At 41.2% G+C, this 25,602-nt stretch overlaps 1 protein-coding gene across 1 annotated transcript in view; it reads right to left on the minus strand.

Moving 5' to 3' along the window:
- f8a (coagulation factor VIII associated) overlaps nt 1–21,393 on the minus strand; it is a 32,687-nt gene extending 11,294 nt beyond the window's left edge. The window contains exons 1-6 of the mRNA XM_028815364.2: nt 21,307–21,393; nt 15,968–16,014; nt 15,743–15,815; nt 15,291–15,450; nt 10,419–10,487; nt 2,944–3,064 (exon numbers count right to left, since the gene is read on the minus strand). Coding sequence (XP_028671197.1) covers nt 2,944–3,064; nt 10,419–10,487; nt 15,291–15,450; nt 15,743–15,815; nt 15,968–16,014; nt 21,307–21,365 — 529 coding nt within the window. The 5' untranslated portion in view covers nt 21,366–21,393. The remainder of the gene's footprint in view (nt 1–2,943; nt 3,065–10,418; nt 10,488–15,290; nt 15,451–15,742; nt 15,816–15,967; nt 16,015–21,306) is intronic.
- Between the last annotated feature and the right edge of the window lie 4,209 nt (nt 21,394–25,602).

Below are 25,602 nucleotides of genomic sequence, written 5' to 3' on the forward strand. Positions count from 1 at the left end.
CCTGGTGTGTCCTGCGGTGGGTTGGCACCCTGCCCGGGATTGGTTCCTGCCTTGTGCCCTGTGTTGGCTGGGATTGGCTCCAGCAGACCCCCGTGACCCTGTGTTCGGATTCAGCGGGTTGGAAAATGGATGGATGGATGTTTAAATGTTTCAACTAAGAAATTGGTCAGAATTGTCCAGAATTTATCAGTTTGTTTTATTTAGCAGCCTGCGCTAATCATTTCACATTAATTCATGAGTGGTGTTTTAAGTGTTTGAAAATGGATATACGTGTTAAGCATTTTAATTGTCCCAAGCCAGGAAAAATGGGGAGAGTTTGCGTCAGGAAAGGCATCCAGCTGTGAAAATCACGCCACAACTCCTATTAGAGAAGTCTAGTCAAAAAAAAATATTTAAATAAAAATGAGAAAAGCTACAGAACAAGAAGAAGGAAGATCATGTCCATATCAACATATACTTTAGCATACACTACATTCAAACAATACATTTTAAACATGAAACCTTCAATTCATATTATTAGTGACAGAATGCTTTCCTATATGGACTGGATTTCTGCTTTAATTCAGTCATTTTTATAAGGAAATAAATTATAATATATCACGCAACTTAAACACATGTGGCGGGCGGCTGGGGATCCTGCCCAGCTGGGACGTCTGGAAGGACCGGGAGAGGGACAATATCTCCCCTGGACCATGAGAGGGCAGCCGCCCTGGTCTACATGGGGGCCACGGGATCAGAGCTTGTAAGCTCATCCCTGTTGGGGCCCGTGGCCACCGCCAGGGGGCGCCCGGACGATTATAGAGCCCTGGACAGCAGCACTTCCGCCACACCAGGAAGTGCTGCCGGAAGATCATCAGGAAGCACCTGGAGCACATTTGGATGAAGTATAAAAGGGGCCGCCTCACTCCATTCGGAGAGCCGGAGTCGGGAGGCAGAGGACGGAGCTAGCGACGGGAGGAGTGGAGGCAGTAGAACAGACAGAGAAGAAAACAGTGGGAAAGGACTGTGAATTAAAGGTGAATTGTACACTGTATTGTGTGCACGAGAAGAAAAATTAAAGCCTGTGTGTTCGGGACATTTGGCGTCTGTGTCTATTTGTGTCCAGGTCCGAGCCCCACACACAATACCTAAAAGTTTGAAAATTATTAAAATATTAAAAAGAAAAAATATATATTGTGAAAATATCATACTGTGGGGTCCCTAGTAATTCAAAAAATAAGAACAGCCCATTCTTGGAAGTTATGTATAAATAGACGTTAATATGAAAAAAAAAATTGCACATTGTTATATAGAGAGGTCCATTGAGGTTGAGAAGGAAAACGTTATTAACAGAAAACACAAGCAGTCAGTGTCTCAAATGCTGTTGCAACTTTGATTTGAGCAAACTGATTTGATCGGATGTTACCAAAACTGAACAATACAGATTCTCATATCATTACTACATTTAGTACCAGGATATGGATACATAAAAAAGGAACCTCACATACATGGTGAAATATGGCAGTGGACCTCTGATGATGTGAATTACTAACACAAATTTGGTCCACTAATATCATCAGTGAGATCACCCAAATCATAAACTAAACCAAGTATTACAATTTTCTTGACAATAATCTATTTGGCACTGCCAAAAAACTATGACTATGAACCTATACAAACTTTAAAGTCGACAAAGAAATATTTGCCTGGAAAAAACATCAACATTTTGCAACACCTACCTCTGTCTCCAAAATGAATCTAAAAATCTGTGGTCTACTTCAATGATGGTAGTTCATAAGCATTGGCCTAAGCCGGGGTGTCAAACTCTGGGCCTGGAGGGCTGCAGTGCCTGCAGGTTTTCATTGTAACCCTTTTCCGAATCAGTGAGCAGTTTTCACTGCTAATTAACTTTTAACCCTTCATTTTAAGGATTTTTTTGTTTTTAAGGATTTAGTCCTCTGAATTGATTCGTTTCTTCATTAAATGGCAGCCAAACAGAAATGTGATGTGAAACGAGTCGACAGATGACTAGCTAAACTGGGATTTCAAACTCCAATCAACTTCACTCCAGCCAATCTCTTAATGAGAAGCCAATTCTTGCTGTTAATTAAACCCGTTATTTAATTCCATGGCTTGTTGCTGCTCTCATTTTGTCACAGCAGACTTTTCTAAAACTGTTGATTTTTCTGACACGGTCAAAATGTTTTGGTGACCTGAGAGATCAACCTTACCGAGACCATCACCTTTCTTTATTTGCAGATATTGTGTGATGGGCACAGGTGAGCTAGTGATGTGGCGGCTTGTTTTTTGTCTCATTATTGTTTGGCTACTGATTAAGGGAAAAGAGACAACAAAGGGGCCTGAGTCGGGTTAGGAGCATGCGCTGATACAGCACAGTGCCGCACCCACCACATAACAAACTAACTCAGGATCCCAGATTAGGGCCCAAGTGCAGCCATGTGACAAGTTAGTTAAAATTAAGGCAAAAGTAGTTAATTAGCAGAAAACACTGGTCACTAATGAAGAAGATGGTTAGAATGAAAACCTGCAGCCACTGCGGCCCACTAGCACCAGACTTCGACACCTGTGGCCTAAGGAAGAAAAATTCATGGTTAAGCAATGGCCTGACATTTCTCCTAACATGTGCTTCAGCCTTACTAGGCAGAACAATAAAAGACTTAGACCTCATCATGACAGATGAGAAAGCACCTATTACTAGACACAAGTGAATCTAAATAATTCTAATCCCAGTGTTTCTGAGAAAAACTAACATTTATTTAAAACATTTTAAATAACTGTATAAGAATAAGAGTCTGTATACTTTTAGTTTTATGGGGTATAAAATATAATTCCTAATTTGTGCTGTTTATTTTATGAAGCAATTTGTTTTCCTTTTGTAAAAAGTGCTAATAATTGAAGCCACTGTACACATACACAAAGAAAACCTTTCATCAGCAAGCTTACGTGTCAGTATTTTACAGGATGCCGCATATCCCAGTGAAAGCAAGCACTCAATTGGAACTTGAACCTGGAGTTCAGCAGCCCTTTGGTAATACACAATGGCTTCTGCAGGTTTGTTCATTTCCTACAGGAGTAGATAATGACAGCTTTTCAGTTTATCATCTCACAAATGTCAGACTTCAAAAAATGTTTTGGCAGACAGCACATCCATAAGGCAAGTGAAAGCAATAGAAAGTCTGTATTCTGCATGTTTTACAGACATGGATGTGACTCATATAGACTTCATTTATTGTTTCAAACACATATCTAAGAAATGACTTTAAACTACATCACCATCCAGATCAAGTTTATTATTTTACACAAAACATTTTTTTAAATTACAAGAAAAAAAACTGAAATAAGAAAAAATAAATCATTTATACCCAGTAGGACTAACAATCCTAGTTTTAAAATATGCACAGTTGAGAAATACTGTGCAAGGTCTACACATTGGCCCTTTGCACTTTATTTTTACTGTGTTACTGTTATATTTTTATGTCAGTCTGCACTTTATGCTCTATGTTGCTGTGGGATCAAGTGAATTTCCACTTAGTGATATGTATTTTCTTATCTAGAGAGTACAGGAAAGAAACACCAATGAGACAAACTGAGTTGTTTGCACAGAACAAGCTCGTGAACTCATGATGTGATATTCACTGGTTCAAGTACTTATGGGCAACCTCTTTACAAATGAGAATCCAAAAAAAAATTGCAGCGTTTTACTCACCTGGCAATCTCACAATTTTCCTTAGTCTACTCTTAGCTTTGATGTTTGACTATGTAGCCCTGACTCCCTTTGTGAGGAGTTGATCTTGTTATTTGAGGAACTGTCAACAATTCTTAGTCACCAAAATGGACAGAGTTTCTACATCTTCTGTTTCAGAATAGGTTTAACTGCAGCAAGGCGATAACAGAGCATAATATGCTGCAAAGTCACACGCTAACTCTCAGAAGCACTCTTCTGGGACCACTTCGTGCTTAAAAGCCCATTAAATGATGCACTTTCTTTCCTAAGCTGATATCCGTCTTAGTGAAAGTCACACTGCTCTTAACTCTGACTACAGAACATATCTTGGCAGGTTTGTTAACCCAGATTGGGAGCAGCTCCTTCTAGTTATTTGTCTAGACAGTTATGTGCTAAATCAGTTTCAGATCTTTACTTGGGTATATTCAAGTATAACAATAAACACTTTACTTTTTTGATGATTAAAGATTCAATATTGAAGAAATAAAAGACTGTGACTGTACTTATTCCCTCCTCGAACTGCCACCTTATCGTGGTGGAGGGGTTTGCGTGTCCCAATGATCCTAGGAGCTCTGTTGTTGGAAGCTTTATGCCCCTGGTAGGGTAACCCAAGGCAAACTGGTCGTAGGCGAGGGACGTGACAAAAAGCGGTTCTGAAAACCTCCTATGATGCATACAAACATTGGATGGCGTTTTCCCTCGCCCAGACGCAGGTCACCGGGGCCCCCCTCTGGAGCCAGGCCTGGAAGTCAGGCTCAATGGCGAGCGCCTAGTGACTGGGCCTGCACCCATGGGGCTCGGCCGGGCACAGCCCAAACAGGCAACATGGGTCCCCCCTCCCATGGGCTCACCACCTGTAGGAGGGGCCAAGGAGGTTGGGTGCAGTGTGAGTCGGGTGGTGGCCGAAGGCGGGGACCTTGGCGGTGCGATCCTCGGCTATAGAAGCTGGCTCTTGGGACATGGAATGTCATCTCTCTGAAGGGGAAGGAGCCTGAGCTAGTGCGCAAGGTCGAGAGTTTCCGGCTAGATATAGTCGGGCTCACCTCAACGCACAGCGTGGACTCTGGAACCAGTCTCCTTGAGAGGGGCTGGACTCTCTACCACTCTGGAGTTGCCCCCGGTGAGAGGAGCCAAGCGGGTGTGGGCATACTTATTGCCCCCCGACTTGAAGCCTGTTCATTGAGGTTCACCCCGGTAGATGAGAGGGTAGCCTTCCTCCGCCTTAGGGTTGGGGGACGGGTCCTAACTGTTGATTGCGCATATGCGCCGAACAGCAGTCTGGAGTACCCACCCTTTTTGGAGTCCAGGGAGGGGGTGCTAGAGGGTGCACCTGCTGGGGACTCCCTCGTTCTGTTGAGAGACTTCAATGCTCACGTGGGCAATGACAGTGAGACCTGGAAGGGCGTGATTGGGAGGAATGGCCCCCCTGATCTGAACCCGAGTGGTAAGCCAATGAGGAAGCAGAGCCTGGAGACTCGGAGGTGGGCTCTCCCATCTCTAGGACTGAGATCACCGAGGTGGTCAAAAAACTCCTTGGTGGCAGGGCCCCGGGGGTGGATGAGATACATCCAGAGTTCCTCAAGGCTCTGGATGTTGTAGGACTGTCTTGGTTGACACGCCTCTGCAACATCGCATGGACATTGGGGACAGCGCCTCTGGATTGGCAGACCAGGGTGGTGGTCCCCCTCTTTAAGAAAGGGGACTGGAGGGTGTGTTCCAACTACAGCGGGATCACACTCTTCAGCCTCCCTGGAAAAGTCTATTCAGGGGTCCTGGAGAGGAGGGTCCGTCAGATAGTCAAACCTCAGATTCAGGAGGAACAGTGTGGTTTTCGTCGCGGAACAGTGGACCAGCTCTACACCCTGGAGGGCGCATGGGAGTTTGCCCAACCAGTCTACATGTGTTTTGTGGACTTGGAAAAGGGGTTCGACCGTGTCCCTCAGGAAATCCTGTGTGTGGGTTGGGGTGCTCCAGGAGTATGGGGTACCGGACCCCCTGATAACAGCTGTTCGGTCCCTGTACAACCGGTGTCAGAGCTTGGTCTGCACTGTTGGCAGTAAGTCAAAACCTGTTTCCTGTAAGAGTTGGACTCCGCCAGGGCTGCCCTTTGTCACCGATTCTGTCCATAACTTTCATGGACAGAATTTCTAGGTGCAGCCAGGGTGTTGAGGGGGTCCGGTTTGGTGAGCTCAGGATTGGGTCACTGCTTTATGCAGATGATGTTGTCCTGTTTGCTTCATCAGGCCGTGATCTTCAGCTCTCTCTGGATCGGTTCACAGCCGAGTCTGAAGTGGCCGGGATGGGAATCAGCACCTCCAAATCCAAGACCATGGTCCTCAGCCGGAAAAGGGTGGAGTGCCTTCTCAGGATTGGGAGCGAGATCCTGCTCCAAGTGGAGGAGTTCAAGTATCTCGGGGTCTTGTTCACGAGTGAGGGAAGAATAGAGCGGGAGATCGACAGGCGGATTGGTGCGGCGTCTGCAGTGATGCGGGCTCTCCATCGGAGCTGAGCCAAAAGGCAAAGCTCTAAATTTACCAGTCAATCTATGTTCCTACCCTCACCTATTGTCATGAGCTATGGGTAGTGACCGAAAGAACGTGATCGCGAATACAAGCGGCTGAAATCAGTTTCCTCCGCAGGGTGTCTGGGCTTTCCTTTAAAGATAGAGTGAGAAGCTCGGTCATCCGGGAGGGGCTCAGAGTAGAGCCGCTGCTCCTCCGCATCAAGAGGAGTCAGATGAGGTGGCTCGGGCATCTGATCAGGATGCCTCCTGGACGCCTCCCTGGTTAGGTGTTCTGGGCACGTCTAACCGGGAGGGGGCCCCGAGGAAGACCAAGGACACGCTGGAGGGACTATGTCTCTCGACTGGCCTGAAAACGCCTTGGGATTCCCCTGGAAGAGCTAGTAGAAGTGGCCAGGGAGAGGGAAGCCTGGGCATCTCTGCTCAAGCTGCTGCCCCCGTGACCCAATCTCGGAGAAGTGGAAGAGGATGGATGGATGGATAGATGGACTTCACTTATCAAGAACAAGCAGCTCTGTGCAGTACTTTACATTCAGGATGGGTCAGCCTTGTGATTTTGTAATGGCTAACTCTGGCCTGATTACATTGAAACATCGATAATGGTAGCACTAAAGGGCTTGTGTATTTATGGGTATGGCCCTGCCCTCTTTCATACATTGGTAAAGCCTTTCGTACGCAGATACTGCACAACTACTCACACAACATAAAAGCAGTATTACAACACGGTACATTAAATATCTGGTTTCCTGGCACTCCACAAAAGCAGAACACAATATGAAAGTTTATGAAACCACACCCATGGCACGGTGATTACAGCAACGTTCTATTAAAAGGAGAAACCCAATGGATCTTTAAACTTAATATGGTACTACCTCCCGGTTTAAATAAATAGAATGATTTAACATGTTTCCTTAGTTAGTCCCTCCTACAATGCCTCACTCCAGTTATTCACATGCATGATATTCATTACTTACATCTTTACATTCCTGCAATATTTAAAAAACTGACATATTCTAGCTTACTATTGCATACAAACGTAAAACAGTTTACATTAGTCTGGCAAGTTCTGTGTTAATATTTCTGTTGAAACTGAGCTTTGAACAGAAATACCACCCAAGTGTGAACTGTGTCTTCATCTGTTAATATATTATGTGCATATTTGTGCTTTCTATGTAAAGTTGACTGACTAACTGACACACTCATCCACAAAAAACATTTAATGAAAAAGCTGAAACTTGGCAGGATGGTACATCATGGATTATAGGTATCTGCTAAGAAAGGGCATTACAAAACATCAAAATTTAGAACAACTAAATACCCCAGTACAGTAGACCCCCGCGAAGTTGCAGTTCAGAGTTCGCGGTCTCAGTCATTCGCAGATTTTTCATCAGAACCTAACTAATAATTGTTAGCGGAAATCGCAAATATCCTCCACAATTTTTTTATGGCTTTTCTCATGGCAATACTGTACTGTAGAGAGTTCACAAAGCAACCGTAGAGGAAAAGGTGGCTTGTGATGGTGAAAGTAACCGATCCGAGAGCGTTACTCATTTCTACTTGCTGCTGATTGGCTTCTGCTCTGCGACGCATCTCCTGCAGCCCAGCATTCCCATATCCTAACAATTAACCGCATGTAGCTATCTTGAGTGTTTCGCTGAGCGTTCTCGTGTTTTTTTCGTTTTGTTCTTTTTAAAGCTCTAAGATGCCACCCAAACGCCCTGCACCTTCTAAGGCTTCAGGCAATGAACCTAAGCGCCTGAAAAAGTTTAAGACAGTCCAGGGGAAGGTTGAACTACTGGATTTGCTCCCCGGAACTAAAAAGTTATGCCACAGTAGCCACCCGAGGAGCTGTAAATCCTCTGCTTTGCTGTACAGTCATTATCTTTATTACATACCTTCATCATACTGCACAGCTAATTCATCATCATCATCTTCAATCAATATCATTCATTATTGGTGAGTACCCGTACATTTTACTGTATTTTTATTAAATTAAATTATTGCGTACAGTGATCTCTCGCTATATCGCGCTTCGCCTTTCGCGGCTTCACTCTATCGTGGATTTTATATGTAAGCATATTTAAATATATATCGCGGATTTTTTGCTGGTTCGCGGATTTCTGAGGACAATGGGTCTTTTAATTTCTGGTACATGCTTCCTCAGTTGGTTTGCCCAGTTGATTTCATACAAGGGACGCTATTGGCAGATGGCTGAGAAGCTACCCAGCTTACTTTCTCTCTCTCTCTCTTGCGCTGACTTTCTCTGATCCTGACGTAGGGGGTGTGAGCAGGGGGGCTGTTCGCACACCTAGACGCTCGTCTAAAAATGCTGAAAGATTATCTTCACGTTGCTACCTTCTGTGTGCAGCTGATTCGTGAAGCGACATGCTGCACGGTGCTTCGCATACTTAAAAGCTCAAAGGGCACGTATTGATTTTTGACTTTGTTTTTCTCTCTCTCTCTCTCTCCCTCCCTGCTCCTGACGGAGGGGGTGTGAGCTGCCGCCTTCAACAGCTTTGTTCTGGCGGTGCTTCGCATACTTAAAACAGCCCTATTTGATTTGTTTGCTTTTCTCTCTCTGACACGCACTCCGTTGAAGAGGAAGATATGTTTGCATTCTTTTAATTGTGAGACAGAACTGTCATCTCTGTCTTCTCATGGAGCACAGTTTAAACTTTTGAAAAAGAGACAAATGTTTGTTTGCAGTGTTTGAATAACGTTCCTGTCTCTCTACAACCTCCTGTGTTTCTGCGCAAATCTGTGACCCAAGCATGACAATATAAAAATAACCATATAAACATATGGTTTCTACTTCACGGATTTTCTTATTTCGCGGGTGGGCTCTGGAACACAACCCCCGCGATGGAGGAGGGATTACTGTATTTACCTTACTTATACCAAAGAAAATGCACTTGCATGAATTACAGTACATATAGGGGTAACATTGGGATTTTACATTCTAGCACTGTGGGAGACATAGCAGTACAGTACTGTACAGTATACGGATTTACCTTTACATTCTTTTTTAGGGTAATGTACAAAGCCGAGTTTGAAATGAAATTAAAGTGTTTTAGGGTTTAAACTATAAAAATAGTTATTTATAGGCATTTTTTGACCACATCCAAAATTGAGGTTTTTCACAATTCACGGGTGCTCTAGGAACGTAACTCCTGCCGAAAACAGGTGGTTGTCTGTACCACCTGTTTTTGTTCTACCATACACACATAGACAAGCCAAAGTCACAGCCTGCATGGAACACAAATACTGTCAGACAGCAACCACACATAAACAGGTGCAATTCAAACTCTGTAATACCAGCTCCGGAAGTAACTATCAGACATGCCCAGTGGGAGGTTCACTCTGATGTTGCACATTAGTGTAGCAAGACTAAAGTGCATAGAAGTACTTCTCTACTGGTGGATATAGTCAAAGAAAGGAAGATTTTTAATCATTTTCACTTTTCTACAAAAGATATTTGATTTGTGTGTTTACTTTCTGTGCATAATGGAGGAGTACTGTACATGGATGTAGCTAAACAGCTGTCTCACCAAAAGCTATCCACTAGTTAAAGGCATGGTGTCTGTAAGAGTGAAATACTGTATTTAAGGTAAATGGGTGGTCTACGGTTTGCAAAGTGGGTCACGGCAGGGTGATGAAGCAAACAACATTGCGGAAGACCCAGCACAACCCGCTTTAATGATATGGTGGCGATTCACCAAGGGAAAGCACATCTCCCCTGTTCTGACAGTCAGCGGTGAATCCCCAAGAGGAGCAAATAACTCCCTGATCTAATGATCATTCGTGAATCTCCAAGGCGACCCTTGCATTCTGATGATTGTCAAGTAATGGGTATTAAAGACATTAAGAAAGGCAAGACTTGGTGAATGATATTTCAGTACTTCGCAGAAGGACCAAGTATTAACATGGGACTATTAAAAACGTAAAAAAAAAAAAAAAGAAGTAGGTAACCCACTAATGTAGGTTTAATAGCTGCACACAATTCTTTGGTTAGAGATGTTGTTATTAGGCTCTGAACCAAATTTATCACTAATCTCTATAAAAAAATATCTGCCATACAACAACATATGCTAATCTTCTACTTCATAAAATCTCCTGGAGCCAAAGTTTTGGACAGAAATCCATGCATGTTATTGCTACATTGATTTTACTCACCTTTAGCGCATTCCCCAGTTCCAAACACAAACTAGCTGCCATTACTGGCTGATTAACTTCAACATACACCTGAAAGACAAAAAAGATAAAGAAATCAAAATATTATTAGCACTGTAAAATAGCAATTAATTGTTGACTAATAAATTAGCAAGGAATGACACTTCTCTAACTTTGAATGGTTTACACTGTAATATTTATAAATTTTTAATATACTGTAGAGGCCAAAATGTGAAAAGTGGCTCTTTCACAGATCCTGCAAACCGTATTCTAAATTTCAGTTACTTCAGTTCCTCCCTGCATATTTTTTCCCCCACAATTGTATACAGTAATCCCTCGCTATATCGCGCTTCGCCTTTCGCGGCTTCACTCTATCGTGGATTTTATATGTAAGCATATTTAAATATATATCGCGGATTTTTTGCTGGTTCGCGGATTTCTGAGGACAATGGGTCTTTTAATTTCTGGTACATGCTTCCTCAGTTGGTTTGCCCAGTTGATTTCATACAAGGGACGCTATTGGCAGATGGCTGAGAAGCTACCCAACTTACTTTCTCTCTCTCTCTCTTGCGCTGACTATCTGTGATCCTGACGTAGGGGGTGTGAGCAGGGGGGCTGTTCGCACACCTAGACGATAAGGACGCTCGTCTAAAAATGCTGAAAGATTATCTTCACATTGCTACCTTCTGTGTGCAGCTGATTCGTGAAGCGACATGCTGCACGGTGCTTCGCATACTTAAAAGCTCAAAGGGCACGTATTGATTTTTGACTTTGTTTTTCTCTCTCTCTCTCTCTCTCTGCTCCTGACGGAGGGGGTGTGAGCTGCCGCCTTCAACAGCTTTGTACTGGCGGTGCTTTGCATACTTAAAAGCCAAGCAGCCCTGGTGATTTGTTTGCTTTCCTCTCTGTTTCCTTTGAAGAGGAAGATATGTTTGCATTCTTTTAATTGTGAGACAGAACTGTCATCTCTGTCTTGTCATGGAGCACAGTTTAAACTTTTGAAAAAGAGACAAATGTTTGTTTGCAGTGTTTGAATAACGTTCCTGTCTCTCTACAACCTCCTGTGTTTCTGCGCAAATCTGTGACCCAAGCATGACAATATAAAAATAACCATATAAACATATGGTTTCTACTTCGCGGATGGCTCTGGAACGCAACCCCCGCGATGGAGGAGGGATTACTGTATTAAATTGAACTCAAAATAGGCCCAATGTGAGTGTTTAGCGAGAGGTTGGAAGCCCCCTTCTTTTTGATGGTGTTGTGATCAGCTCTGGCCACCTGTAACCACAAATCTAACCTTGCAATGTGCATTACGTACACTTAGGTCCATAAATATTTGGACAGAGACAACTGTTTTCTAATTTTGGTTCTGTACATTACCACAATGAATTTGAAATGAAACAACTCAGATGCAGTTGAAGTGCAGACTTTCAGCTTTAATTCAGTGGGGTGAACAAAACGATTGCATAAAAATGTCAGGCAACTAAAGCATTTTTTTAACACAATCCCTTCATTTCAGGGGCTCAAAAGTAATTGGACAAATTAAATAACTGGAAATAAAATGTTCATTACTAATACTTGGTTGAAGACCCTTTGCAGTCAATGACAGCCTGAAGTCTTGAACTCATGGACATCACCAGATGCTAGGTTTCCTCCTTTTTAATGCTTTGCCAGGCCTTTACTGCAGCGACCAAAAAAAAACTAATTTTATGGTACAAAAATTAAAGTGAATTACTTGATATATCAACATATTCCTTAAACCCGTATTTAAGGAGGCCAACAGTCTTGGAAATTATTTTAGAATTAGAAATTAATACATGAAAACTTTTTTCCCCAGACGAATTATAATATCCATCTGGTTTACAATTCACTCTGGAAAACTCTGAATTGGACAGAAATGAATACATTCACATCCATCACCTTACAGCACCTATAGACAACGTGGCAATTTAGATTTAGTGGAGCCATATGTAGAAATGCATGGACAAAATAAAGTTTATCTCATGCAAAACCACATGCTTTGTAATCAGAAATGTATGTACTGCATGTTGATTTGTACATACAATTAAGAATTTCACTGAATTCTATACACCTGCCAACAATGACCCTATAAACTGTAGCTCCCTGGCTAAACATTTGTTATTAAACAATACATTAGAAAAAAATTGGGGTAAGCACGTGTTCTTAGTGTAGTTTAGTTACAAATCTTAACCTTTTCTATGATATATGAGATTAATTAGATTTATTTCTTTCAGATTTTTTTTATTTATTGAAAACTGTGTTTAATTGTTTTAACGAATATTTGCATACATCTGCATATAAATACCTGTAAAAGAGAGAAGAAGGAAGAAAGTCATTCTGTTTAAGTATTTCCTTACTGCTTAGAGCTGCTGATTATTAGCTCTTGTTATTGCGTCCCTGTCTGGTAGTCACTTGTACAAAAATAATTATTATAATAATTATGAGCCATTACTAATCCTCTATTCTGTTCTTTTTCTCTGTATCTTACTGTGGCACTGCTCTGCTTCTAAGATGTCCATGGAAAAGACATCAGAGATACTGGGAGCCTTAAAATCCAAAGATGGAAAGGATTTTGTCTTCTTATTAGAATTTCCAATACAAACTTATACTGCACAATGCCAAAGGGGGTGTCTAACTTTGTCCTTTGCTTGTGCATTACAACCAAGCATGGGCCCTCCAGATGTTTATTTTTGCCAGAGACTGGAGGTTTTCTTTTCCTTTCTTCCTATTGTCAACACAATAATAATATCAATGGCCAGACAATGCAAGAACTCTTTCACGTTACTCAGTTAGAAACTACACTGTTTTACCAAATCTTTAAAGTAACCAGTATTTTTATGTGTGTGCATTATGTCATTTGCAATGGTTGTAATTTTATTTTGTCTGTGAATGTGTTACAGCGCTCGGAGCCTGTACTCAGTGAAGCGTGCTTTATTCAAAAATAAAGCAAATTGAAAAATGAAACATATTGTCATTTGGCAGACTTTTGTAACCTGTCATAAAGTAATCAGACTTTTTTGCTACTTAGAACTAACAGATCCCCTGAAACAGGCATGTAATGACCCCGAGCGTTAGCATAAGCTATACTATGCGGTCAGTCAGAGTGTTAAATAATAGCAACTCACTTTCATTTCTGATGGTTTTAGTTTTGCAAAACTCTTCTTATAAAATTGAGTACAAAAGCAAACAACTAGTCAACAGATTAGAGAAACTCCCATTTTATGCAATTTTGTATCTCGAGTTCACAGCATCAGTAACAAATGTAACTATTATTGAAGTCGGAAGATCGAATGAATTGTAATAAAGCAGTTAATTATATACAAAAACAAAACCTGGTGGCATGGATCTTGGACTATCTTACAAACAGACCTCAGTATGTGCGTCTTGGGAACTGTAGGTCTGACATTGTGGACAGCAGCACAGGAGCGCCGCAAGGGACTGTACTTTCTCCGATCCTGTTCAGCCTATATACATCGGACTTCCAATACAACTCAGAGTCCTGCCACGTGCAAAAGTTCACTGATGACACTGCCATCGTGGGCTGCATCAGTAGTGGGCAGGAGGAGGAGTATAGGGACCTAATCAATGACTTTGTTAAATGGTGTGACTCAAACCTCCTACAACTGAACACCAGCAAAACCAATGAGCTGGTGGTGGATTTTAGGAGGACCAGGCCCCTCATGGACCCCATGATCATCAGAGGTGACTGTGTACAGAGGGTGCAGACCAATAAATACCTGGGAGTGCAGCTGGATGATAAATTGGAGTGGACTGCCAATACTGATGCTCTGTGCAAGAGAGGACAGAGCCGGTTATACTTCCTTAGAAGGCTGGCATCCTTCAACATCTGCAATAAGATGCTGCAGATGTTCTATCAGACAGTTGTGGCGAGCGCCCTCTTCTATGCAGTGGTGTGCTGGGGAGGCAGCATTAAGAAGAAGGACACCTCACGCCTGGACAAACTGGTGAGGAAGGCAGGCTCTACTGTAGCCATAGAGCTGGACAGTTTGACATCCGTGGCAGAGCGACGGGCGCTAAGCAGGCTCCTGTCAATCATGGAGAATCCACTGCATCCACTAAACAGTGTCATCTCTAGACAGAGGAGCAGCTTCAGCGACAGACTGTTGTCACTGTCCTGCTCCACTGACAGACTGAGAAGATCGTTCCTCCGACACACTATGCGTCTCTTCAATTCCACCCGGGGGGGTAAACGTTAACATTATACAGAGTTATTGTCTGTTATACCTGCATTTTTATCACTCTTTAATTTAATATTGTTTTTTGTATCAGTATACTGCTGCTGGAGTATGTGAATTTCCCCTTGGGATTAATAAAGTATCTATCTATCTATCTATCTATCTATCTATCTATCTATCTACAGAGTTGCGGGAATGTCAAAAACTGAATGACAGGTATCAATAGTCTTCTCTAGGACAAAGAGGATAAACTTGGCCTTAATTCAAAATTACTTTAAAAATTTTGGGGAAAAAAAAGTCTTTGATTAATTTTCTTCCCATACACTACTCACATTCTTGTCCACAGAAAGTCCTACAGATTTTCTATAATTGGAGTGTAGAGTAATACACCTCTATTTTCTCACGTGCTCAGGCAGACTCAATAGATAGGTCATAGCATTTGTCTGGGAAGGAACAGAAAACCCCGAGAAAAGCTCAATACAGAAGGCAAATCAGCTATAAGACTACCTAAAGTATCGGGTTATTATGTGGCCTCCACACTAGTATATGAAAGTGTTTCATTTTTCTTAATTTTATTGTATATCTAATGGTTTTGACTACAATGATGATGTTCTTAAAACAGCATTCGGTTTAACCTGAGAGACATTAGACTACAGACCTTGATAGCAAAACTGTAACAGTTGATGGCAGCCTGCAGATGCTCCTCAAAACCCGGACATCTCAGTCTGTATGTTTCTTGCTCAGCTTCCATGAAGAGACGTGCAGCTTCAGTCAGGGACAAGGCCTCACCAGGAGCATTAAATAGTGTCTGCTCACAGCTGAAACAGAGCAGAAAGAAGTCACCGTCACAACACAACAGTGTTCAACAAAGCAAATACCACCTACAATAATTAGGCATACATACTGGCATGGAATGATAAATATGAAAAGAAATTAGTGCAACTGCACCAACTACTGTGCCACCACACTGCCAATGTAAAAATATTTAAATAATAAGAATATGCACAAGGAACTTTCTGGGGGAAAAAAAACTATTTTATTTTTCTATCCTCTTTTAACCATGCACCTTCATTTGTTTAGCAAGTGCAAAATGTCAAGTGTTTTTCTTACCGTGCCATTGCCAAGTTACAAAAAGCTGCATACTGGAGACAGTCTTGTTGCTTGAGCTCCTTGGCCAGCTGACCTGCCACAGATATGACATACACACACAGTAACTTTAAAAGCAGTATTTGGAGTTAAACTTTACTGGATTATTACAAATGAACAAAAAAAAATGAAAAGGGCAGTCAAAGGAGAAACAAAACCTCACAGCATCTAACAGACAATTACACTCACCAAACTGTTCACTTGCTTCTGCAACATTTGGCTTCCGAAGAAAACGCCTGCAAGACAAAACGTGCAACAGCTAAGTTATGGGTCTAACGCACAAGTCTATGGCAGCCGAATTAACATTTAGAGATATCTCAAACTGAATTACAGATATCTAAAAATGCAACTATTTTATGATATCTCAAATAGATTTCAACAGATCTTAAATGCAGTTCAAGATCTCTCAAAATCACTTCCTGTAAAATTTCCTATTCTTTCCATGGGACTTCCTGTCTATTTTAAGATATCTCAAAATGAGTGGGAAGTTATTGTAGGATATCTCGAAATATAATTAAGACATCTTAAAAAGCATTTAAGATAACTTAAAATTCACTGTTGTTTGAGATATTTAAAATACATTTTTAGATATGCAAAATTCATTTCATGGTACAGTCGCACCTCGGTTCACGACCATAAGAGAGTTCCAAAACTCTGGTAGTAAACCGATTTGGTCGTGAACCGAAGCAATTTCCCCCATAGGACTGTATGTAAATACAATTAATCCGTTCCAGACCATACGAACTGTATGTAAATTATATATTTTGTTTAAGTTTTGAAGCACAAATATAGTTAATTAAACCATAGAATGCACAGCATAATAGTAAACTAAATGTAAAAACATTGAATAACACTGAGAAAACCTTGAACAACAGAGAAAACTAACACTGCAATAGTTCATGCTGTAGTGCTACCAACCGCTGGCTAAAAACACTTTTTTTTTTTTAATGAGTTTTAAGCACAGGGAAAAAAATGAACATTTGAAAAATCCGTAATTTAATAAACCACCAAGAAAAGTAACATTGCAACAATGCAGGCTACGAACCGATCGCTGTAAACAGAAGTGAAAACAAAATCAAGCCCAGTGCATTCTTTAACTGCCTTCCTACCTTACGTGTCCAGCGCTCTCTCTCGCGCTGCCTGTGTGTGCTGCCTGTGTGTGTGTGTGTCGCGCTCTCTCGCTCTCTCTCTTGCTCGCTGCACAGGAAATGCACAGGGAGAGACTGAACATGTACAAACCGAAAGGGAAACTGGCTTGTTCATATACCGAGTGTGGAGTCGTGAACCGAAGCAAAAGTTTAACAAACTTTTTGGTCGTAAACCGATTTGTACGTGTACCGAGACGTTCGTGAACCGAGGTCTCTGCTCCATTTCAGATATCTTACAATATATTTCTCGATATATCAAGTTGTATTCCAAGATATCTAAAACACATTATGTCTTTAAAAAGACACTTAATTATTTCAAGATATTTCAAAAGCATTTTCAGATATTTATCTATATACATATAAAAGCCAAATACCACTGACTCACTCATCACAAAAATCTCCTGAACCATGAAGACTTGGGACTTGAAATTTGTTATGTAGTTAACCCTTGGCCCATAGATGCTCGCTAAGAAACGGTTTTAAAAATTTCATGGTCCAAGCGCATTCTGTCTGTATGTCTGTCTGCTTTTCACAAGAGAATTACTTAACGGATTTAGATCTGGTTGTTTTCTATAATTTGCTTGAACTTTCCGGTTGATTTTGCGACTTCTCCCATTGCGCTAAGTACCATAGTTTGCTGGTGGCACGATGTATTTATGCAAATCCAACAGAGTGGATGTGGGCCGGGAGCAGGGGGGCGGAGCCTTCCTCATTCACTCGGTAGGCTCTGTTCGAGTTTGTCTACGACTCGCCACGTGTTGTAGTGCACCTTATCTCCGCTTAGCTAGCGATACCTATTTGTTCAACAGACATTATCATCTACTGATTGTTAAGGAGTAACGTTTGATGTTTTTGAGAGACAGATCAGAGCTCCATGTGTTTTAGAGGGTAGCTGCAGATTGCCAGAGATATCACGGCCATGTGCTTTTCCCCCCACGCAGCGAATGCTTTCCCATCAGAGCTGAACACGATCACATACAGTGCCAACGTCTATAGATTTTTAGTGTTTGTCCTGTTTCATTAGTATGTGGACAAAGCAACGGGGTAAAGCTAGTTTAAGATATGTGAAATACAGTTCCAGATATCTCAAAACAGCTTCCTGTCCATTTCCAGATATCCCAAATACATGTTCAGATATCTTATAATAAACAGAAAGTCCCATTGAAAGAATAGGCATTTTTACAGGAAATGGTTTCGAGATATCTTGAAATGCTTGATAGGTCAATTTAAGATATCTGAAAATTCATTTGAAGTGCAGGCATGGTTATTTTGAGATATTTGAAAATGTATTTGAGATGTCTTGAACTCCATTTGAGATCTCTCAAAATGTATTGCAGATATCTTAAAATGTAAAGGAAATTATTGTAAGATATCTCAAAGCGAGTTTCAGATATCTTAAAAAGTAAATTACATTTTAAGATATCTGAACTTCATTTTGAGAGATCTCTAAATGTTAATTCGGCTTGCCATACAAATCATTAGTAAACTAGACAATGAGCCCGTTTCGACAACGTAAGATGAAATGGGCACGAGTTTGTGTCAGCAGTGTATGAAGAACAAATGATAAGTAATGAAGAAGTTGTTTTGTAATGATTGTAGTCCGCTTTACTTATTACTGTACAGGCTTGTACTGTTAGTTGATAAATTTTCCAGGCCTATAGTATAATATTGAATGATGAATGTTCCAGTACAATATGGAATAGTAATAAGTATAAGCACCACAAACCTGATATAGGTGTATTGAATGAATGTGTAATTGAATCAGAATGTGTAATTAGGCCTCGAGCTGTAGTCGAAATTGCCTTTCAGGCCTCTAGAGCTTTAGTCGAAGTCGCCTTTCTCTTCGAATTTTCGCGGCCGTAAATCCGCCGCCTGCCGCAATGTCGGTCTCGTAAGGTTTTTCGGGCAGCTGCGCAGAAGGCGACTGCGATTTCAGCTTCGTGAGTGAGTGAGTGAGTGGAGTGAGTAGGCTGGCGAATTATATATTAGATTCTCCACTATGACACATGGCACTTCTTGCCAGCAATGGTTTAAAAGTACAGCATCTCTAACAAAGAGGTCAAGCGTTTCAAGAGAAAGACTGCAGAGGCAAGAAACAATGGCAACCTATCATCTGGAGTTCACAAGATGTACAAATTGTTCAACTCTCAATTTTGGGTAAAAATAGTTATCTACAGAATAGGAATAGAAACCTATACACCAATGTGGACACATTATTTCACTTCATGATGGTTTGTTACGAACCTGAAAAGATTTAAAAAAAATGAGTAGCAGCAGTTGCCATCCCCACATGTACAGAGTCTGATTAACAAGCAACACGCTGGACGTGGAATGAAGGCATCGATTCGAATAGCGACAGACCTAAAACAGTCCGTTAGCATTCTTGTGGCATGCAATTAGAAACCCTCATGTAACTTTTGCCAAATTTAACAAGTCTACAGAATAAGCAATTGCGTTTTAGTTTAATTCAAGGACTAACTGATTTATGAGCTGTTTATTCTAAACAAAAGTCCCACTTCATTTTAGAAAATTAAAATCCTTAATACTTCTTCTTGTGTAGCTATTCTCATTTTTATCTTTTTTTTTTTTTTTTTAACACTAAACTTCTCCAATAGAAATTTCAACCTGACTTGTATGGCTGGATGCCTTTCCTGATGCCAATCCTCTCAATTATCCAAGTATTAAAATACTTAACACAGTGGTGCCCAACTCCAGTCCTGGAGGGCCGCAGTGGCTGCAGGTTTTCATTCTAGCCCTTTTCTTAATTAGTGACCTGTTTTTGCTGCTAATTAACTTCTTTTGAATTAAGTTTAATTAACTTGGTTTTTAAGACATGTTTCCCTGAATTTCTTCATTTCTTTCCTTAAATGGCACCAACACAGAAGTGATATGTGAAGTGAGTGAGCCAACAGAAGGCCAGCTAAGTCAGGGCCTCAAACTCCAACCAATTTCACTCCAACCAGCTGCTTAATGAGGCGCTGAGTCTTGTCGTTAATTAAGCCCTTTCTTTAATTCCGTGGCTTGTTGCCGCTTTCATTGTGCAATAGCAGACATTTCCAAACTTAAGGATTTTCTCTTTTCTAAGAGCAGATCAGCATTCCTGAGACCTTCACCTTTCTTTATTTTCAGATATTGTATGACGGTCACTGTTTGCTGGGCCTGTTTTGGCTCATTTTGTGTCTCGTTATTGTTTGGCTGCTAATTAAGGAAAAAGAAACAATTAAGGGGTCTGAGTCTCAAAGAGCAAGTCAAAGAAAATGAATTCAAAAGAAGTTAATTTGCAGCAAAAACCGGTCACTCATTAAGAAAAGGGTTAGAATGAAAACCTGTGGCCACTGCAGCCCTCCAGGACTGGAGTTGGGCACCCCTGACTTAACACATGCACCCATTTTGAAACACTGAAAACACTACTAACAAATTCATGTGAAATGATTAGCGCAGGCTGGAAAATAAAGCAAACTTAAAAAATCTGATGCTGTATTTTTTTTTTACATTTTCATACTTAAAACACTTACAACAAAGACATTTTATTTACATCTTCATCCATGGATTCACTTTCTGAACCTGTTTATATCACCCCAACATTGTGTGGCGTTAGCACTTGTCTAAGAACACTGGACGCAAAGCAAACCGGCAAACCTCGAAGAGACGTCAGCCAGTTTTTGGGCACCCAACACACTCCGTAATGTAATTAGTACAAAAAAAAAAAAAAACTCTCCATGTAATATTCAGAATAAAGTTGAACAAAAACTGGAAGCAGCACCAATCATCAACTTATCTAACAGGTTTATGGGGTCTGAGGAATGAACCGATGTAAACAAAGGAAGAATGTGCCAAATCCCCAAATGGACGCTGCACACGAGAGCGCTAACCCCTGCGCCAACGTGTCACCCTATACATTTTTTCCATAGAAATATTTCTTGAAGTGCATGTGAGTGTACGAACGTACACATTAAAATTAATATGAATACGGTTTTCCTCATATCTTCAGTATGGGGTTCTGCTTAATATAAATATTCCAACTAAATGATTAACACGATTTCACTTCACCTGGCCATGTAACTATAAACGCTATCCGCTGCATATTCTCCATCCTTCCAACGATTGCAAATGCCAGCCTTACGACCGATGCCGTCAGAGTAGGCTCCAACTACACGTGACCCAGAATATATATATTAGATATAATTTCTGAAGACCCATCACGCATTGTTTTGATTATCTTATAATACATATGCGCTTGAATAACATATCTACCTATCTTTGTTTCTTTCTTTACATTTCTTAACAAGCTAAGTCTTACCATTCAGCGTTTATTTTAAAAATTCAACTAGCTGCTTAGCGGCATTTTTGTCTTTAGCAATGGGTTGACAGTAAGCTTACTTTTTCAGTTTATTCGAGACAGCTCTGTAGCGCAGCAGGAAGTCACTTTCGGCAGCCATCTTAACTAAAGGTACCTGCGGCTGCGCATAAGAGCCGCGTTCCACATTGGTAACTTCCGCAATCTGAAGCCATGAGCGCCATGTTGGGTGAGGGCAAATATTCAACCTTTGTATTTGAGGTTATTGTTTTCTTTTTTTAATGCTTGATCATATTCCTAACAAAGTGAGTAAGAATCGGAGTACTTCATAAGTATGTATGCTGAATGTCTTAATATGTTTGGTAAAACACCTGATTTCACAATCATTCCATATGATTTCTGACAGGCAGGTTAAATCAGTGCAAAAATCTTTAAAGGTGAAATGCAGGGAGATGTTTATAATGTCAGGGCATCACTATTGATTCAACTAACATAAGATTATTTTGTTTTTATTACTGTGATCTACATGAGATAAAAGTAAGAAGCAAATATGAGTGCTGGTTCAGCACAGCTGTTATGTGCCCTGTGGTTTTGGGGTACAGCAGCTTCTCAGGTGAATGTTAATAAAACAGATGGTGACCAGGGTAGGTGGGATCAACAACACGTTTTTCTACTCACTTAAGAAGCTATGAAGATCTTCAAGGTTAGGGAAAATGGCAACCAGTGACCTTGTTGTCAGGAGATGCCAAGCTGTTTGCTGTCTGAGCGAGTTGATGCTGTGACTGAGGACATGACGATGCTCTTCCTCAAGGCCTTCTAAAACTGGATCAGTATTGACTGGGGGGCAGACAAGTCACATTTCAAGCTATGCCTTCTTGTTTAAGCAAATGATATGGAATTGAGCATTTCACTACATACTGTACTATATTTATAATGTGTACTGTATTTGAGAAACAATATTGGATTTGATTTGTTTGTCCCATTTTAGCAGTTTGAAGACTGTGGATCCCAGGAAGTTAAATGTCTCCATCACCCTAACTGTTGTCTTGTTCATTTGAGTGGAAACTGTTTTAACTGTGTTGAACTCAAGATTAGTTCTCCATGAGCCAAGACAGGTTGGCCTTCCTCCTTTAACTTCTATACTTCCCCTCAGTTATTAGTGATGAGACCCAATCAATGCTGTATCACCATTTAAACACAAGTAATCTGGCTGTGCCTCTAGAGGAGCAGTCATTAGTGTGTAGAGGGTACAGCGCACAGTCCAGCATCGCTCAGGTGCTAATGGTCTGAGTGTCTGAGGACAGCCATCTGTCCATATCTGTTGCTGTTTATCAAGTACTGGATCCATGGAAGTCCTACATTTTGTTGGGCAAACCTAAAGTGAAGAATTGCTTGTATTATTGTACTAAATACTGAACTGAAATCCACTAAAGGACCTTTGCCTAAGTACCAGGACAGTCCAGATGTTGCAGCATGTCGAAATGGAAGGTCAAAGTGTGATGCATGGTTACTGACAAAATAACCAGGATTTTTTCATTTACAAGGGGTGTCCAATAATGTGTCTACCTGAGTATGAAAGAAAGTAGCAAGCATGGTGAAACAAGTCTGGGTATGCTGTGACATATCTCAAGGTTACTCCTATACAGTTGTGGCTCAGTGCGAGTCTAACATTCTAAGAGACAGGATGTCAGGAGAGTCCTCGTGTGAATCAAGTAAACTTCTTCATGACAATGCACCAGTTCATATGTCACGTCAATCACAGACTGCCATCTGAGAAGGTGGGTTCCAGCCATTGAACCATCTGCCCTACAGTCCTGCTCCTGCTTATTTCCTATTCTGAGTTTTGTCTCTCCATGGACAGCGGTTTTCAAGTGACAAAGACGTTAAGGCAGCTGTGACATCCCGGTTTATCCATCCATCCATTTTCCAACCCGCTGAATCCGAACACAGGGTCACGGGGGTCTGCTGGAGCCAATCCCAGCCAACACAGGGCACAAGGCAGGAACCAATCCAGGGCAGGGTGCCAACCCACCGCAGGACACACACAAACACACCCACATACCAAGCACACACCAAGCCCAATTTAGAATCGCCAATCCACCTAACCAGCATGTCTTTGGACTGTGGGAGGAAACCGGAGCGCCCGGAGGAAACCCACGCAGACACGGGGAGAACATGCAAACTCCACGCAGGGAGGACCCGGGAAGCGAACCCAGGTCCCCAGGTCTCCCAACTGCGAGGCAGCAGCGCTACCCACTGCGCCACTCCATCCTGGTTTAACAGAAGGTTAAACAGAAGGTTTTTTTCAAAGGGATTAAAGCCATTGCAGGAAATGTGGATGAAGTGTATGGAGCTATCAGGGGACTATATCTCTCTATTATAAAAAAAATCTTGAAGATCACGGAAGACACTTAAAAGACCCGCAAGACGATAGAGATTGGCCACAGAATGTCTCGCAGAGACCTTAAATATGAGACTTTGTGCCAAGCTATTGACCCAGGACCGTCTTGTGGGGACGTAGAACATGAGATTCTTGCAAAACACGCCCTACTTACAACCAAATAAGAGCACAGGCAGCAAAACAGATGTTCTATCAGACGGTTGTGGCGAGCGCCCTCTTCTACGCGGTGGTGTGCTGGGGAGGCAGCATTAAGAAGAAAGACGCCTCATGCCTGGACAAACTGGTGAGGAAGGCAAGCTCTATTGTTGGCATGGAGCTGGACAGTTTAACATCCGTGGCAGAGCGAAGGGCACTCAACAGGCTCCTGTCAATCATGGAGAATCTACTGCATCCACTGAACAGGATCATCTCCAGACAGAGGAGCAGCTTCAGCGACAGACTGCTGTCAATGTCCTGCTCCACTGACAGACTGAGGAGATCGTTCCTCCCCCAAACTATGCGACTCTTCAATTCTACCCAGGGGGGTAAACGTTAACATTATAAAAATTTATTGTCTGTTTTAACCTGAATTATTATCAATCTTTAATTTAATATTGTTTTTTGTATCAGTATGCTGCTGCTGGAGAATGTGAATTTCCCCTTGGGATTAATAAAGTATCTATCTATCTATCTATCTATCTATAACACTCAGTCGTGTCAAGGCTTTGAGTACACACAGATCCAGAGTCTCAGCGCACATAAAGCGTATAAGGACAATACGTTATAAATGAAACGTCGACGACTAAGCGAAGAAGAAAGAGCAGCGCGGAGAAAAGAGACTCAAAAGCGTTGGAGAGAAAAAATGCAAAAAAGAAAAAGAATAATCGAGGTGCAAATTCAGAAAATAAGGAAAGTAATTATCAGCCCAGAACAAGTGGAATTGAAAAAAAGCACGTCCAATTGGGCTCGGAATTAAAAGACAAAGTTGAACTTCATAAAGACGTTCAAAAACGTTGGCGCTATACACATGCAGAGCAGGTTAGAGATTATGAAAGCAGTGGAATTCAAAAGGGTCAAAAAAACGTTGGTGCAATACACATGCAGAGAAAGGTAAATAATATGAAAGCAGGAAAATTCGAATGTATCGAAAGAAAGGAAGTAAAGATCACAGTAGCGCAAACAAATGGAAATTATTACTCAAAAAAAGGGAAAATAATCACCACGAACCAGGTGTCATTGAAAAAAAAGCAGGACAAAGTGAGGTCAGAAATAAAAGACAGAGAAGAAAATAAAGTAAAACGTCATAAAGAGGTTAAAAGACAAGGCGGCCAAACACATGCAGAGCAGGTTAGAGATGATGAAAACTGGAATTCAAAATACTCAAAAAAAAACATAGGCGCCAAACACATGCAGAGCAAGATACAGAATATGAAAGCAGAAGAAAACGACAGTGTCAAAACAAAGACAGTAAACATCGTATTAGCGCAAAGAGAAATTATTACTAGGAGAAATAACGAAAAGGCGAATAGAGATCGAATATATGGACATAGGTGATATGTCAGATGTAAATATTGTAAGGCTTTGAAGTTTAAGTCAGAGAATTTCAAAAACATGGTTTACCTCACATGCATTTATTGGTTACTTTGCAAAAAAATGATTAACTGGTGCTGCTGATGAAGATCGTTTTGTCTGTGCTGAAATTCCAAACAGAGAAACCCATCCTGAATTATGGTACAAAGTCATTAAACACATGTCTCACGGACCTCATTTAAAAGATTCACTATGTTGGGACTCGAAAGATTCCAAATATTGTTTTTAAAGAAGTTCTGAAATAAAAGTGAAACTAATGAAATAGCAACAATTCAAAGAAAAAAAAATCTTAAAAGTGTGTATCTGGAAAACCAAACACGGGGGTTGGCGAGTGAAGCGAGCAGGGGGCAAAGCCCCCTAGTTGAAAAATAAAACAAACATTTTTTGAAAACTTTTTTCTTTCTTACTG

Source organism: Erpetoichthys calabaricus, chromosome 12 (genome assembly GCF_900747795.2).
Source record: "Erpetoichthys calabaricus chromosome 12, fErpCal1.3, whole genome shotgun sequence".
In the NCBI taxonomy this organism is placed as follows: domain Eukaryota; kingdom Metazoa; phylum Chordata; class Cladistia; order Polypteriformes; family Polypteridae; genus Erpetoichthys; species Erpetoichthys calabaricus.